At 36.8% G+C, this 14,823-nt stretch overlaps 1 protein-coding gene across 1 annotated transcript in view; it reads right to left on the bottom strand.

Annotated features, from left to right (window-relative positions):
* Positions 1–304: 304 nt before the first annotated feature.
* Positions 305–14,823, bottom strand: part of TOX3 (TOX high mobility group box family member 3) — a 104,567-nt gene continuing 90,048 nt past the window's right edge. The window contains exons 5-8 of the mRNA XM_083165603.1: positions 9,568–9,837; positions 8,015–8,242; positions 5,901–5,981; positions 305–2,739 (exon numbers count right to left, since the gene is read on the bottom strand). Of these exons, the coding sequence (XP_083021729.1) occupies positions 1,987–2,739; positions 5,901–5,981; positions 8,015–8,242; positions 9,568–9,837 (1,332 nt within the window). The 3' untranslated portion in view covers positions 305–1,986. The remainder of the gene's footprint in view (positions 2,740–5,900; positions 5,982–8,014; positions 8,243–9,567; positions 9,838–14,823) is intronic.

Below are 14,823 nucleotides of genomic sequence, written 5' to 3'. Positions count from 1 at the left end.
CTCTGCTGTACACATTACATTCATTTAAATGCTCTATTTTCTTCTTTCTATTCATCTCTAATAAAAAGCACATGCAGAAAGGCCAACTGGTTTTTAATAGCGCAATAGCATAGTTACTGCGATGCTTTTATTCCACCCATAAACAGTTGTTTTTTTTTAACGGACGCTGGACAACATATGTTACAATCTGTTTAGACATGGTCCCGCTTTGTACATAATCAAATTAAAGTGAATTGTAAATTAAAATGTCTACAAACACATTGGCTGATGTTTTATGGATCATCTGGTGATCTCACAATTGGGGGGGGGGGGGGGCGCGATTGATTCAACGTGAGCAGTGGTATGAAAGCCTACGCTGCAATTATTGGTCATTTGACAAGACAACAAAAATAGCCTGATACAATCTGTACATTTGGCAGATAATTAGCCTACACTGATTGCATCAGAGCTGAAATCTATGCATGTAGCAATGGAAAAGTATGGAGTTCAATTGGAGCTTTAAAAACAGAACGTGATCCCTACAAGGATCAACTCGTGAATTACATGGCTGTTTTTGGTAACTTCATGGGGAGAGTGCAATACTGAAAATAGACAGTGCATCTATTCTTCATTCTGGATTTCCCTGGATTTTGCCATTAAGGAAAAAGATAGTAAACCATCATTCAAAACATATGCAATAATTTAAAAGGGATTAAATACAAGTATGTAGGAGAAATACTACGTAGGCTTTTGATTTAACTTCATTCTATATTGTTATAGACCAGGACATATAACAGTATACTTCATTTGATCTAACATCATCAATAAACTTATATGGTGACTGATCAATCTCAAAAGGACAGCTGTAAGGCATTCATTAAAAATGAAAAACAGATGCGTTTGTACAAACAAAAAAACTCTATACAGAAAACTACAGGGAATCTGAAAAATAAATAAGCATCATGCAATCTAATTACAGAAACATGTTTATTCTATTGCAAGATAAAAGCATTTTTTTTTCAGTTAAGCAAAAATACAAACAATTTAACTGCCGCTATCAGAACTCATAAAAAAGTATAAAACAGCATAAAAACACAATAAGCGATGTAGCAATTAATGGTTCTGTAACCAGTGTTACATTAAAGCCTTGTTTTTATGAAAACCTTTTACAACAAATTATTTCAAACGTACAACTCCGAAAGAAAATATATACACCTTACTTAGGGTACCCTTTTTTTTAAATAGTCTACTGGTCATACAGTACGTGTAGCATTAGTTAAATTTAGGTCTTAGAATAACCATTTATTAAGTGCATTTCCCTTTGAAAAATACATTGTTTTAATCTGAAATGTGTCACTTCAGCATATTATTACATTTTTTTTCTAATTAATATGGCAGGGACACAGAACCAATCAACATACTGTTACAGTGTATTTAAAACTTAGATTTTGGTTGCTAATGAGAGACTTTTTTTTTTCATTATTTATAATAGACGAAAAAAAAACTTTGGCAAACATCTGTGATTTACATCATAACATATGACAAAAATGCCATTAACTACATATGCTATACAAATGCACTTGCATGATTGTGACATTCTCACTTGACAGGTAGTTCCAACTGCAGTATGTTTTGTCTTTGTGAGTTTCCATTGCAGACAATGCATTGCGGTCCAAACACATTTCCGCATGTTCAAGTCCGTTCAAACTGTTTGCAGTTTTTTTTGTAGTTATTTCCCCAGTGTGTTTTTTTTAGACCACACAATTCACATATTTTAGGAAAAGCTTTAATAAATTAAAAAACAAAAAGAGCTTTCTTTAGCTTTTAGAGAAATGATTTAGGGATGCTAAAATATGATACAAGTTACAATGTTCTTTATTGCCTATCTAATAGACACTTAAGAACTTGGTCCATTATGCAATGTCGCATAACACGTTTGAACAATTTACAGCATATGCACCTTCCCTTAAAGAGATGAAAATATCCCACAATGAAACCACTTTGGGATTAGAAAATACTGACTTGAGACATCACTTGAGTCTGTGCCTGGGACTGTATCAATGGCTGATGGTGCTGGGATGATGGGGGTGGACTACTGATATGTGGGATGGGTGATGCTATCTGGGTAGGTACCCCCGTTTGGGAAGTGGCAGGTGATTGTTGTTGAGGAGACAACTGAGACTGGTGCTGAATGTGCTGCATTTGCTGCTGTTGTTGCATCTGCTGTAGATGAATATGTTGCAGCTGCTGTTGCATTTGCTGTTGGAGTTGTTGTTGCTGTTGCTGATGTTGAAGCTGCTGCTGCATGTGATGCTGAAAATGTTGCTGCTGCATTTGGTGCTGGATCTGCTGGTGCATTTGGTGCTGATGAAGCTGTTGCTGCTGCATTTGCTGCAACTGCTGATGCTGCAGTTGTTGGATATGATGCTGCTGGCTCTGCAACGAGGGACTCACTTGCGAAGAGGGTGGCGAGGCAACCATAGGTGCACCCATAGAGCTCATTAAAGGAGTTCCCATGCTAGATGACATATTTGGTGAAATGGAGACAGAAGTCACAATCTGGCTGGAGGGGAGTCTCATGTTTAAAGGTTTGGGTGCAATCGCCCTTGGAAGCGATTGCTGGAGATTCTGGGCTGCCGCGGAGACAGCTGCATGCTGGGAAAGTGAGGAGTTGAGCAGAAGAGAAGATGAAAGGTTGGTTGATGCCAGTGTTTGCTGGACAGAGCGTATTGTCTGTGCTTCTGCCGATTCTGCTGCGGCCTGTAATACAAGAGGAAATAAGAATTAAGTTAATAAAAATGACATACATTGGTGATTTATCCATGTCACAGTGGGACAGATGTATTAAGCTTTAACAAGAGATAAATCCAAGGATGATCAGGAGATAAACATCCAGCCAATCACCTGCTAACTGCCATGTTACAGGCTGTGTTTGAAAAAAGTCAGTAAGGAGCCGTCTATCTCTCTTTATCACCATTGCATTTATATCTTGATAAGGCTTAATACATCTGCCCCAATATTATCATACAAACATTGTAAGAATTGTAAGAACTACAACAGCTAAATGGTAATGGTGTAATGGTTTTTGTAGAGGTAAGTGATGTAATTATATTGATATCATAAGAAACACATCTGTGTGGAAAAAAAAATAATCACGTACACCGACTGTACTTGTCATTCTCAAACTTATGTATCATTTTTATTATTTTCCTTTATCTTCTCCAGTCCCCCCCCCCCCCTTCTCTCATCTGGGTTAATTAACTAAGATAAGAGTTTTATTGAAGATTGGATGTTGCCCATAGCAACTAATGAGATTATATTATCTTCTAGAAGGTGCTAAATAAACTAGTAGAATCTGATTGGTTGCTATGGGCAAAATGCCATCCTCAATAGAAGTCCCATCTTCGTAAATTCACCCCATCCAGTCTATCAATCTGTTCCTCTCCTTGTCCCACCTACTCAGTTGTATGATTTTGATCAGGGTCTTTTTTTTCCTTCCCTGCTACAGACAATCAGGAGACCATGTTCTCGTAAATTCATGTTCATCTGTCACTTAAAAATCCCTCAATTCCAGGAGCAAAGATTCTATAAACATAGAAGGGATATCATAGCACAGGTCTGTTACACCACAGTCCTGTATACAGTAGGTTCAATTTCCCCTCCCACTCCGCTCTCTCTTTGATGTTTGACAGTTTACTTTATAATAAAGTTCTGGGAGGAACTAAGAGGGATGTTCTCCATCCCAAATATCTGTCCCCAAAATTCACAACTGATGCCATTCTACTTAATGGTTTCTTGATTTGATTGCTTGATCAGCTTTCCCGGCGATGTTGCGGGAGCGTGCAGCAATGCTAACCGCAGGGCCATACACACTGGGCGGCTTGGAACTGAAAGCTGCTCAAACCTGCTGTTTTGAGCGACTTTTAGCTCAAAGTCTCCCAGTGTGTATGGGCCTTTACTCAAATTAATTGTCTGTCGGCATAAAAAAATCCATAATCAACTGTCTGATGAAAGACTCAGGTTTAACAATTGATGATCACTAATGACAATCATACAATATTGTGTGTGTGTTTACATAATTCTGTAACAGAAGAACTGGAACAGTGGTTCTTAACGTGTCATGTTTTGAGGATTTCTTTTTGTTGAAGCAGATGGGATAGTTAATGATCCGGCAACATGAAGTACTGTAGCTTACCTGTGCATGATTAAAGAAATCCACAAAACATGACCTGAAGGTGGCACTTGAAGACTGGAGTTGAGAACCACTGACCTAAAGCAAACATATGTATATTTTACAATTGAGTTTGCATTTATTATATCTTTATCTTTTCCAACGTTATTTAATATCTTTCAATTGATGTTTCAAGTTCTATGAACTAAACATGGTGCTTATGAATTTGTTAACCACTTCTGTAAGACTTGTCCCCGGCATGTACATGAAAACCGTTGAAGATGAAAAAAATTGTTTGGTGATGCTTTTTATTTCAAATGAGTTTGAGTGACACTTGGCTTGAAGAGAGCCCTGCCTATTGCGATTTACTCCCAAATTATACTCTGTTATGAATCAATCCGCACCTACTGATATCGGTTTCATTTTATCTTCCCACCAGGCCAGAGCAGGAAGACTACTGCTTCTTCTGACAGCCATTAGACTGCACCCTATATCATTTATACTGTCCCAACATAATTTGTAAGATAGTGGGAATGGTGGAAACCTGGTCAAACATTGAGGTCGATCGTGTGATCAGATTTCTGAATGTAAGAGCACATCAGCAGATGATATTCACCATCAACTTGTGCAGGTGTACAGTGATAATGTCAGGTCAATAAAACAAGTTTCTAATTGGTACACCATCGGTGGAAAATGTGTTCAGCTAACCAGATTGCTACTATCTTTAATGTCTCTCCTTTTTATCAAAGGCAGTTTACTAAACCCATACCTGTTTCCATGACAGGATGTTAATACCATAAATCTTGGCATGTTGGCAATGGATTTCAGGACTGTTATGGTAACACCTATCCTTGTGGACCAATGCCTCTTTTTTGATAGATTGTAAGCGTGCTGAGCAGTTTCTTCCTGCCCTTATGTCTGTCAGTTATTGCCCAGTTCGGTCTTGCCAATTTTGCTTCCAATAGAATGCAGCAGGATATGCTGTGCTCTATAAGAAATTGTTAATAAATAATAAACACACGGTGTGACTGATAAGAGGCACAGTCTAATGGCTGTGAGGTGAAGCAGTGGTCTAGCTTTTTTGACCTGACAGGAAATTACAATGGAACAGACACCATTACACACATGAGAAGTCTTGTCACCAGATTTATCGAACTACCCTCATATTTTAACACAACAATAAACATTCAGATGCAACAATTATATTCCGCAATGACACAAATCTGCTCAACCAAACACATTAACTTTATCTTTAATAGATGCTTATTCTGATTGATGTGTTGTCTTCACTGTATTTGCAAAGGTGCACGGTAGCAGTTAGATATAAAAACTTCAAGACTGGTGTAGATATACTCACTTCAAAAACAAACATGTAAAATGTATAGGGGTCTAGCAGATTCTAGCAATGTAATTTTTAAGGATCAGTAAATTTATACTTAAGTAATGTAAATAGTAACACTTCCCACCGTCGAGGCAACCAGAAGCAAATAACGTATTTGCATAATCTAATTTTCTGTATTCATATTTTCATTTCAGATACCAATGGAAGCAAATGATTCTAGAAAATATACTTCATTGCGTCATCTTATATGAAGTATCAATTGGCACTTAAAATTCATATTAGACTAAATATGATGTGCCATGATCTATGTTATGTAAGCCTGCATATACACTGTGTTACTGTATATAGATATAGAGATAGATAGACAGACATATATATACAGACATATATATATATATATATATTTACCTTAGATACCAGGCTTGCTCTATAGGCTGCAAGTGCCTTTAAGTATTCCTTTTTGGCAGCTTCTGTTTTTCTCTTGTATACCTTTAGAAAGAACAAGGATATGATGTTAGTAATTATTTGATTATGAAACACCATGCCTTTATTTAGGGTTGTTCTCCAGAATTCCAGGAGAGTAACACTGCTGCATCCCATACATTTCTTCACAGAAGTGGAAAGGGCCATCTGCAGTTACCCGCAGCCCCTTCACTTTTTTGGAAGTTCCAAAGGGGGTTCCACAAAGTTGCCAATTATGGACTGGACCAGAGGCGGAACAACCATTGGTGCAGCAGGGGCATTGCACTGGGGCCCCTGATGACTAAGGGGCCTACTGCTGCCCAAACCAGCAAAGAGTTACCCACTGTCCCTGCTGCAAACCATTTTGAGCATTGTTGAATGAATAGCAAAGTGATGGGATCAGGGTTGGCCCTACTGCCTGAGGGACCTGGCAGTGACTTAGTCTACTGTCACCAATGAGCACTGATGATCATAATCACATACTGCCTTTAATTAATAGACAGCTGTATGTTTTTCCTGATTCACTTCTGTCTGTGATTTAAAGGCAGCTCACAACAGGTGTACCTGGCACTGTCCGAGTATGCCTTCCCGAGTGCCAAACTGAAAAAAGCTAGGGGGAGGGGGGTCCTGTCAAAGACAAAGAAGGGTTCACTATGTTCCTGCCTCCACCAAGGTACATGCCCCCTGTAATCCACACTGCGCAGGACATTGTGTTTGTACCCGTCACCATCTGTCTCTGTCCCTGTTACCCACTCTTTCTCCCTGTCACACTCTGCCTCCCCTGCCCTACACTGTCACACTCTTCCTCTCCCCGTCACCCACTGCCATGTTGGATATTGTTAACTTGTGTTAGGGTGGAAGAGGGGGACTTAATTATATTTTTGCACCTGTGCCCACTACGCACAAGCTCCGCCACCACTCAACATATTAGTACAACAGTCAACTCAAAAACTATCAATACCATATAAGTAAACAAAAATATACCAAACTATGAACAAACCTTTACTAATATATGGAATTAAAGATATACTGCATTTAAATAATAATGGTCTAAATAAAACAGTCACCCTTTGCTTTATATTATTTTACTTTGTGCAATCTCTATCATTTATATTATTGCAGAATTGCTCATTAGAAAAGCAAGTAACCCAGTGCAAATCTAAAGCAATCCTTTGAAAATTCACCCAGTTCTCTGAATGACTGTGATTATGTTTTCTCTGACTTCCTGCCTGCAGAAGTCTGGCCTTTGCTAAGCATTTTTTTTGTGCCATTCAACAAAGGCCCAGTTGTTGCTGTAGCTACAAATAGGCTTGATTAATCACCATCATTAAATCATAACAGGGGAAGTCTGGTAGAGAGCAGATGTCTTAGAAACTTGTACACAATGCCTTCATGTTACATTAACAGACTCCAAATAATAATTAAAAAAACATCATACACATTTACCACAAGACATTACAGTACCGCAATTGTAATGAAAGAAATGATATCAACAAGTATTTCAAAATGCAATCTAATTAAGAAGAACTTCACCCAGGACCACATTTTTCAGTTTTTCATATAGTTAGGCTAAACTACTGGTTGTGGAATTCTAACCTAAGAGGTCCCACGAGCCTCTTAATATCCAACAACACTCTTCCTATGTGAACATTAAACTCACAGGGAGTAGACAACAAAAACAATGTTTTGCACCCACGCTAACCTGGCCAGATCTCTTAGCAACTTTGAGGAGAGCATAAGAGAAATATGGCCCTTTATTGCTCCAGGTATTAAATCTGATGTAGAGTACTGTAGTTTTGATCAATATATTGCATATTAACAAAATCTAGATTTTGGGTTTTGGCTAACATTTTCTCATTCAGAATTTTAAAAAGTGTCACTGTGCAATTAGTGTTTCTGATTAAGAAACTAAACCCGTTATGTGTAATTATGTATCAGGATGGAGTATTACATTTGGATTCTTCGTAGCCAACACATTTAGAATGCAGAAGCGATTGGAGAAAATAAAATGCTGGCAATAGTCTGTTGGTTTCTACTATGCAGTTCTAGCAGTAAATTACCTGTTTTTGCTCTTCTCCAAGGCCATCCCACATTGAGGCAACAATTTTTGACACTTCACCGAAAGTAGCATTAGGGTTCTGTCCTTTAATTGCGGCTTGTGTATCCCTGAAGAACAATGCATATGCAGATACGGGCTTTTGGGGTTCATTGGGGTCTTTCTTTTTCTTTTTCTTTGGAGTTTTTGGTTTCTTGCCAGAATCCGGGGCAGCTCGTTTCTCCCCAATCGTCTGAAAAATGGAATTGATATATTTTACCAAATTTATTTTACTATATACATGCTTTTTAATGAACTTTTAAGTTCTATTTGTACCCATTTTAAAGAGCCTCAAAACTATTTGTTTAGTTACAAAAAATAAATAAATATAGAAAGACAGAAACGTCCAATTATGATGATTTTTTATTAATTGGAAAATAAAAAATTGTTTTTGTGTCTCCTAAAACACTGCCATCTTTTGGTAGCAAGTGAAACTACATCCATTGCTCTCTTACACATACACAAACATAGAGTCAATCACAAGGTAGCAGACTAATTTTTTAAAGCATTTGCTTTGCACGGGCTAACTAGTATATACTGTATTATTAAATATATGATTATTAATAAAACAAGAATGTTCATCTGAATGATTATTGTATTAAAAACTTCAATGTGTTTATGGGTCTTCTTTAATATCCAAGTTATTATTGAAATTAGTTATTGGTTTGAGCTGTTGATGTGTTGGGATTTTGGGCTTAACTCGGAGTGGGTTGTAGTTATGGGAATTCTCACAAAACTAAAACCTGTGGCAGGGGGACCGCAGAAAAGGCCACCCTGCATGCCAGGACCTGTCCCATGATGTGCCTGCAATATAGCAGGTACATCACTAAAGTGCGAGCACCTCACTACACAGTAAAGTGCTCACATGGTACCAGCCAGATGCAGGCCGGCCATTTTTCAGATGGCAGAGCTTCGAGTTCTAATACTTCGATTCCTTTGAAAAATGTGTATTCATTATAACCAGATAACTCATAACTTGGTGATGCAGCTTTAAATACCAAATGGAGGTGGGTATGTCTGCTTAGACTACTGTCTATTCAAACCAGAGGCATAACTCTGGGAGGCAACGGAGTTATCTGCCGCCGGGCTCCTGCTCCTAAGGGGGCACCTCTCCTCCCCTGCTAGTTTGAATCAGATAATTGAAAGAAGTCGATATCATTTCTGTGGCTGACTTCCACTCCTATCATCATTTTTGCAATTGTCACACCTTGTATGAGAACCCATGACCTACATTACTGGAGACAGACACATTACTGATTAAGCTATTTGGGGGGCACCAATATTTATCTTGCCTCCGGGCAACTGGGACAAACTTACGCCACTGATTCAAACTATGGTGACTTATGCTGTATATGAAACTCCCTGCAACCAGAATGAATCAGTGTGTACAAAGCAGTTCCCCTGCCCCCCCTCTTCAACTTTAATTATATACCTGCTGCTAGCAGTCATATAGTTAAAGTTAACCTTTCTGATCAAGAGCGTTAAAATGCCCACAGAAACGTATTTAATTTTACGTACCCTGTTTGTGTCATCTGCATCCTCTTCGTTGACTGAACTGGAAGGTGATGGTGTTGCTGACTTGCTAGCTGGAGGAGAAGGAGATGTATGTGGAATAGAAGATCCACCTATATTGAGACCTAATTGAGCACTGAGCTGAGACTGGTTTATGGTGGTGAGTTGACTTTGAGACATTATTCCTGCCCGTGCAACGTCAGACATATGAACCAGTGACCTCATAATCAAAGAGTGATCCTGGCGATATTGGGACATCTGAGCCTGTCTTTGATCCTGGAAAAAGGAGAATTGTGTGTTTACACAGGGAATTTTTCTTATACACATTGTGGTAGAATTTTTATCACATAATGTTGGCTCAGAAAAAAAAGATTTAATTTTAGAAAATATATAATTCACATGAAATAATAATTTCATGTGAAACTGAAAATAATTCAAGGACAAACCTTGCACTAAAATATCATTCTAACCAAAGAATTTGTAACATAAATTAACTGAAAGTTACACATTTTTAATGTACTGTAGATGAATGGTGTTTAAAATACAGATGTCTTATGAAATGTAAATACCTGTAACAGTACATACTGGTCACATTAGCATTAGGATTGAGATCAACCAGTATATTTAATTGCACTGGAATGTTAAATAAAAAACACTGCAAAATTATAATGTTATAAATTACCGACTCTAAACACATCCATTAATCATTAGGAATGGCATATATACACCAATAGGTTTGCTTTTCTGTGTCAGTTAAATAGTAACTATAGATATAATACAAGCGGTTTCTATATGACAGGTGACATAGTATGTGCTATCTTTTCAGCAGCTGGGGAAGCAATTTCTATGTTAACTTAACAATACAGATAAGCATGTGTTCAATATTTGACCTAACTGGCTAACTGATCTAGAAAATGAAAAAAAGATAATGCTTGCCAAAGCAAATCGTATGATCAAGTTTAATATGACTCGGTTGGTGTTAGAATGAAATTGGGTTCCCCTACACTTATTCTAATTAGTATAGCTGATGAGAATTTCACTACAGCATAAAGAAAACTAGTTCTACTGTAACTATATTGAGTCTGTTAATGCTATGCTTCTAAATCCATTTGGAAAGGTCATAAAAAGCCAATGTACCTAAATCTAATCTATTTGACTAGCTTGAAAATAAAGAACAGTCATCAATATTAACAGCTTTATTTTCATGTATTTTCTAGTAATAACTTTTGGTTTCATTACTAGTTTCCACAGAACAGGACCCAAGTGGGTGACACTTTAAAATAGGAGAATACAAGCTACTAATTCATGTTTGTATAAAAAGCAATTACTCCCCGTACACACTATGCGATATGTATACACACTAATGGTGCCATGAAATGAACGATTTGCAGAGAAAACATTCAGTGATGTCACTAGGACCCCAGTAGAACATGCATTCATTTAGGATATTTGAGTCAGATTTGACTGCATGTTAAGACAACATGAGGGATGGTTAACAGCTCTCAGGAGCGCACATCGGTAATGATATAGTGGGCACACACTGAATGATATGCCATATAACATCATTAATGATATTGCTATTGTGCATATAGTTTGGCTTTATCACATAGTTTGTGTACGGGGCTTTATTTACGGGATCAGTATAAAATCCCGGCGGTCAGAACCTAGACGGTCAAAATACTGATGCCTGAATGCCGACTGCCGCAATGCCAACAAGGGGTGGCCTTGGATCACTATTTTATTCTCCCTCTGTGGGTGTCGTGGACACCCATAGAAGGACAAAGTGCCAGCATTGTGGCAGTTGGGATTCCGGCGTCGGTATTTCGACCGTTGGGATCCTGACCGCCAGGATTTTGACTGCATCCCTTAGTTACACTTATTTACTTTTATGTTTATTAATGATTTTCAAACTATTATTATAGGATTATAGATGTTATATAGGGGGTATTTTACAAAGCGTGCAAAGAGATTAAAATCTGAAAGTTAAAATAGCAACCCTATTTCAAGTAAAGCCTATAAACGTGGCTGTTTTTTTTACTCTATATTAGGAGTGCCAGCCATACACACTTATTCTATAAATACAGTTTATTACAAATACACACATTTTTTCTGATGTACATTCTACACTATGCCTAAAAATAGGAAGACTTTACTTGGTTTGACTACATGTTAAAGTCAAAGCTATAAATTGATTTGAAGTTGAATAAAATGTCACTTGTAGAGGAACTTAACAGGAGGTAATAAAATGCCCATTTTCTCAACATGCTCTGAAATAACTGTTGTGAGAACAGCATCTACTGCTTATTCCTATCTATTATGCTATTAGATTTGTACAGTGTTCTTGGTATTTAGTAAACATACAGTGATATACTGTAAGAAAGAAAGCATATACTCGGTCACATCTATAGGGTGTACACATGGTGCAATTGCCTTGCTATCCGATCATGATAGACTTGCCCGTCAAGTAAAACGCATTCAATTTTGAATAATGTACAGATCTGTACTATATAGTCTTGCCTGCACAGTCTATTTTTCTATTAAATTTTGATGCCACGGGATCGAATCAGCATTGAATGTGGCTGAAAACCATTCAATTTTGATTCATTTTTGACTATAGTCAAAATCAAAATCGACGGCTAGTCAGAATCATGTGTACGGGGCATATGTTTTACATGTCAGGATTTAATTAACAATCATCTAGTCTTCAACAAGCCCTAACAATTGATCAATCTAATCTGTGGATCTAATCCATCTGTGAAAGAAACTTTTTTTTTTTTTTTTGTCAACAAAAATTAATAACTAAATGAGCCTGAAGAAGTTGTGTGTGAAAAACGAAGGCTGCTCATGAAGCAGCCTTATAACTCTTTTAGGCATCTCGTCTCATAGCCATGGTGCCGACACAAAAACAAACAGTATTTAAACTAAAAGGTACTGTTTTTATACTGAGTTGGCAGTATTTCCTGATTACAATATAATGAAACACATTTGATTAGCAACACTTGGCTAAAATGTCCTTCGTTACTTCTAATACACAGAAATTGTATAAAAACTCTTCAATATTCTAAAATGGAATGTGTTATGACACATTTAATCGAACTTTAGGACTTATGTCTGTATCCAATTAGTTGCAGAAATTTACCATTGCTGATAGATTCAGCCGGGGCTATCCAAGTAGCTCTGATAGGCGGCATTTACCAGGGATTACGCTCTGGATGCCTCAAGCACCCAAAGCATAATACCCGATAAACAGCTCTCAGAGCCCTATACTGTAATTGGATAGCACGATAATGAACAGAAATAATTTTTTGGTGGAGGAAAGGTAATTAGATACCGCCCTTATTCAGTTATAGATTGGTATTTATGTCTTAATTGATAATAAAAAATGTAAAGAGGCTTATAATTAATGCATAATAATCATTTTTGCAGTCGAGAATATGGACCATCCCTTACTTTTTCTAAAAAAGTATGATTGAATTTTCCTCAATAAAGAACTCAAAGTGTTGTCTACATTACCTCCCTTTGGCTTTATGGATATTAAACAACCTGAACATTGTATTCATATTATGAAGGTGCATCAAATCATACAATGAAATTTATTACCTAACCACCCCTACTGAATAAATGTTTATTAGTCCTCACAGCTCTGCATCCGGTGGAATTCTGAGATTTGTTTGGCTATACCAAAAAAAAAGATCTTTCCTTTGAAATTCCTCAGTGATTTAAGTACAGTTCTGTAAGTCAAGTGCAATTATTTTTGCAAACCCTACCAGAGCAGATGATCTGTGTCACCATTGTCTGTCTGCCCTTTCCCTTTAGAATGTTATCTCACAAGCAGGACCCTATCTTTCCTCATGTGCTTTTCTATACACTATATATATATATTCTTAACCTTAACTTTTAGAACCGGTCAATTGTCAAAATAGATAGTGCAAATCACACCATGTGTATAAGCCATACAGTAAGTGTTTGCCATTCCTAGTTTTGTAATTTATTAATATTAAAGAGATAAAATATATAGAATATAAAACTAAATTTAAACAGTAGCAATGTATTCCTTTTAGATTGTATTTACGCTTATTTATGTTGCATAGTCAATGCCTTAGATTATATTACAGAAAATATTATAGTACACTGACTTAAGTGTACATAATAATAAATAATAATAATATACATTAACATTCAAAAACAGTCTAGAGGACTCAATGCTGACCTACATATCATTTGTGTTTATAAATTCCATTAAAAACAATTTCTGTTCTTGGTTTTGTTCTGATTCCGTTTTAGACCTATTTAGCACCACTGCTGTAAATCTCAGAAGGTGTGTAATTGTGTTGCATGTAATTTCCATAACATCTATCAATCTCAGCTTGAAGCAACAAAAACCTTTGGCTGCTTGCTGTTGATAATCCAAATCTTCTGCAGAAGGAAAGCCACAAACAAAAGAGGCAACCTCGCACAAGATTAATGATTACAGCCTTCAAGAAATGTAGTTGTACTGTGGCTGTTAACCATAGTAATAAACATCTTCATAAAAATAATAAGTGCTTGTTTTAATAGAATGTTCCACGCATTAAACACATTAATGACCCATGAAATAACAGTTTTATCTGCAACATATTAGACAACATTGCCCAACAATGTATTAATTGAAAACAAAAATGTGCTCATGTTAGCTAAATATAAAGTCATAAAGAGGGGATAGAAATAGGAGTATAAGCTTCGAATACTGTACGTATATCAGCAAAAATATGTTCTCACCAAAAAGAAAACATTCATTACAAATTTTGATCTCGGAGTTACTTTGTTAGACCAAACAGAAATGGTTCAGTGGGGAAAAAAACCAAAAACAATTCAACTAAAAATTGTTAATTATTACATAAATGATTATTACAGAATCCATTTCTGTACATATGTAGAAACACTGAGTTCTGATGTCATTGTATAGAAAGCACCAAGTTCCAAATATGTCAACTCTTCAATCTACAATAAGAAAATGTGTTTTACAAGGAACACTAGGACAGATGGAGCTACAGTTCCATACCTCCATATACACGTAGGCCTATTATCACATCAGCATGACGATGACCACCAGTTGGCCACGCGGTCAGATATAAATAAAGTACCACATGTTTATTTCCATTTTCCTCAGAAACCGATACAATTTTTAGACTTTTGCACAGAGAATGTAAAGGTGTTAACGTCCACGTCAGAAGAGCAAGTTTTTTATTCATTAGCTGCCCGGAGGCAAGTTGGAATTTGGTG

The sequence above is a fragment of the Crinia signifera genome, chromosome 11, assembly GCF_055691185.1.
Source record: "Crinia signifera chromosome 11, ASM5569118v1, whole genome shotgun sequence".
NCBI classification, from domain to species: Eukaryota; Metazoa; Chordata; class Amphibia; order Anura; family Myobatrachidae; genus Crinia; species Crinia signifera.
The sequence above is the reverse complement of the archived record's forward strand: the minus strand, read 5'-3'. Positions and strand labels throughout refer to the sequence as shown.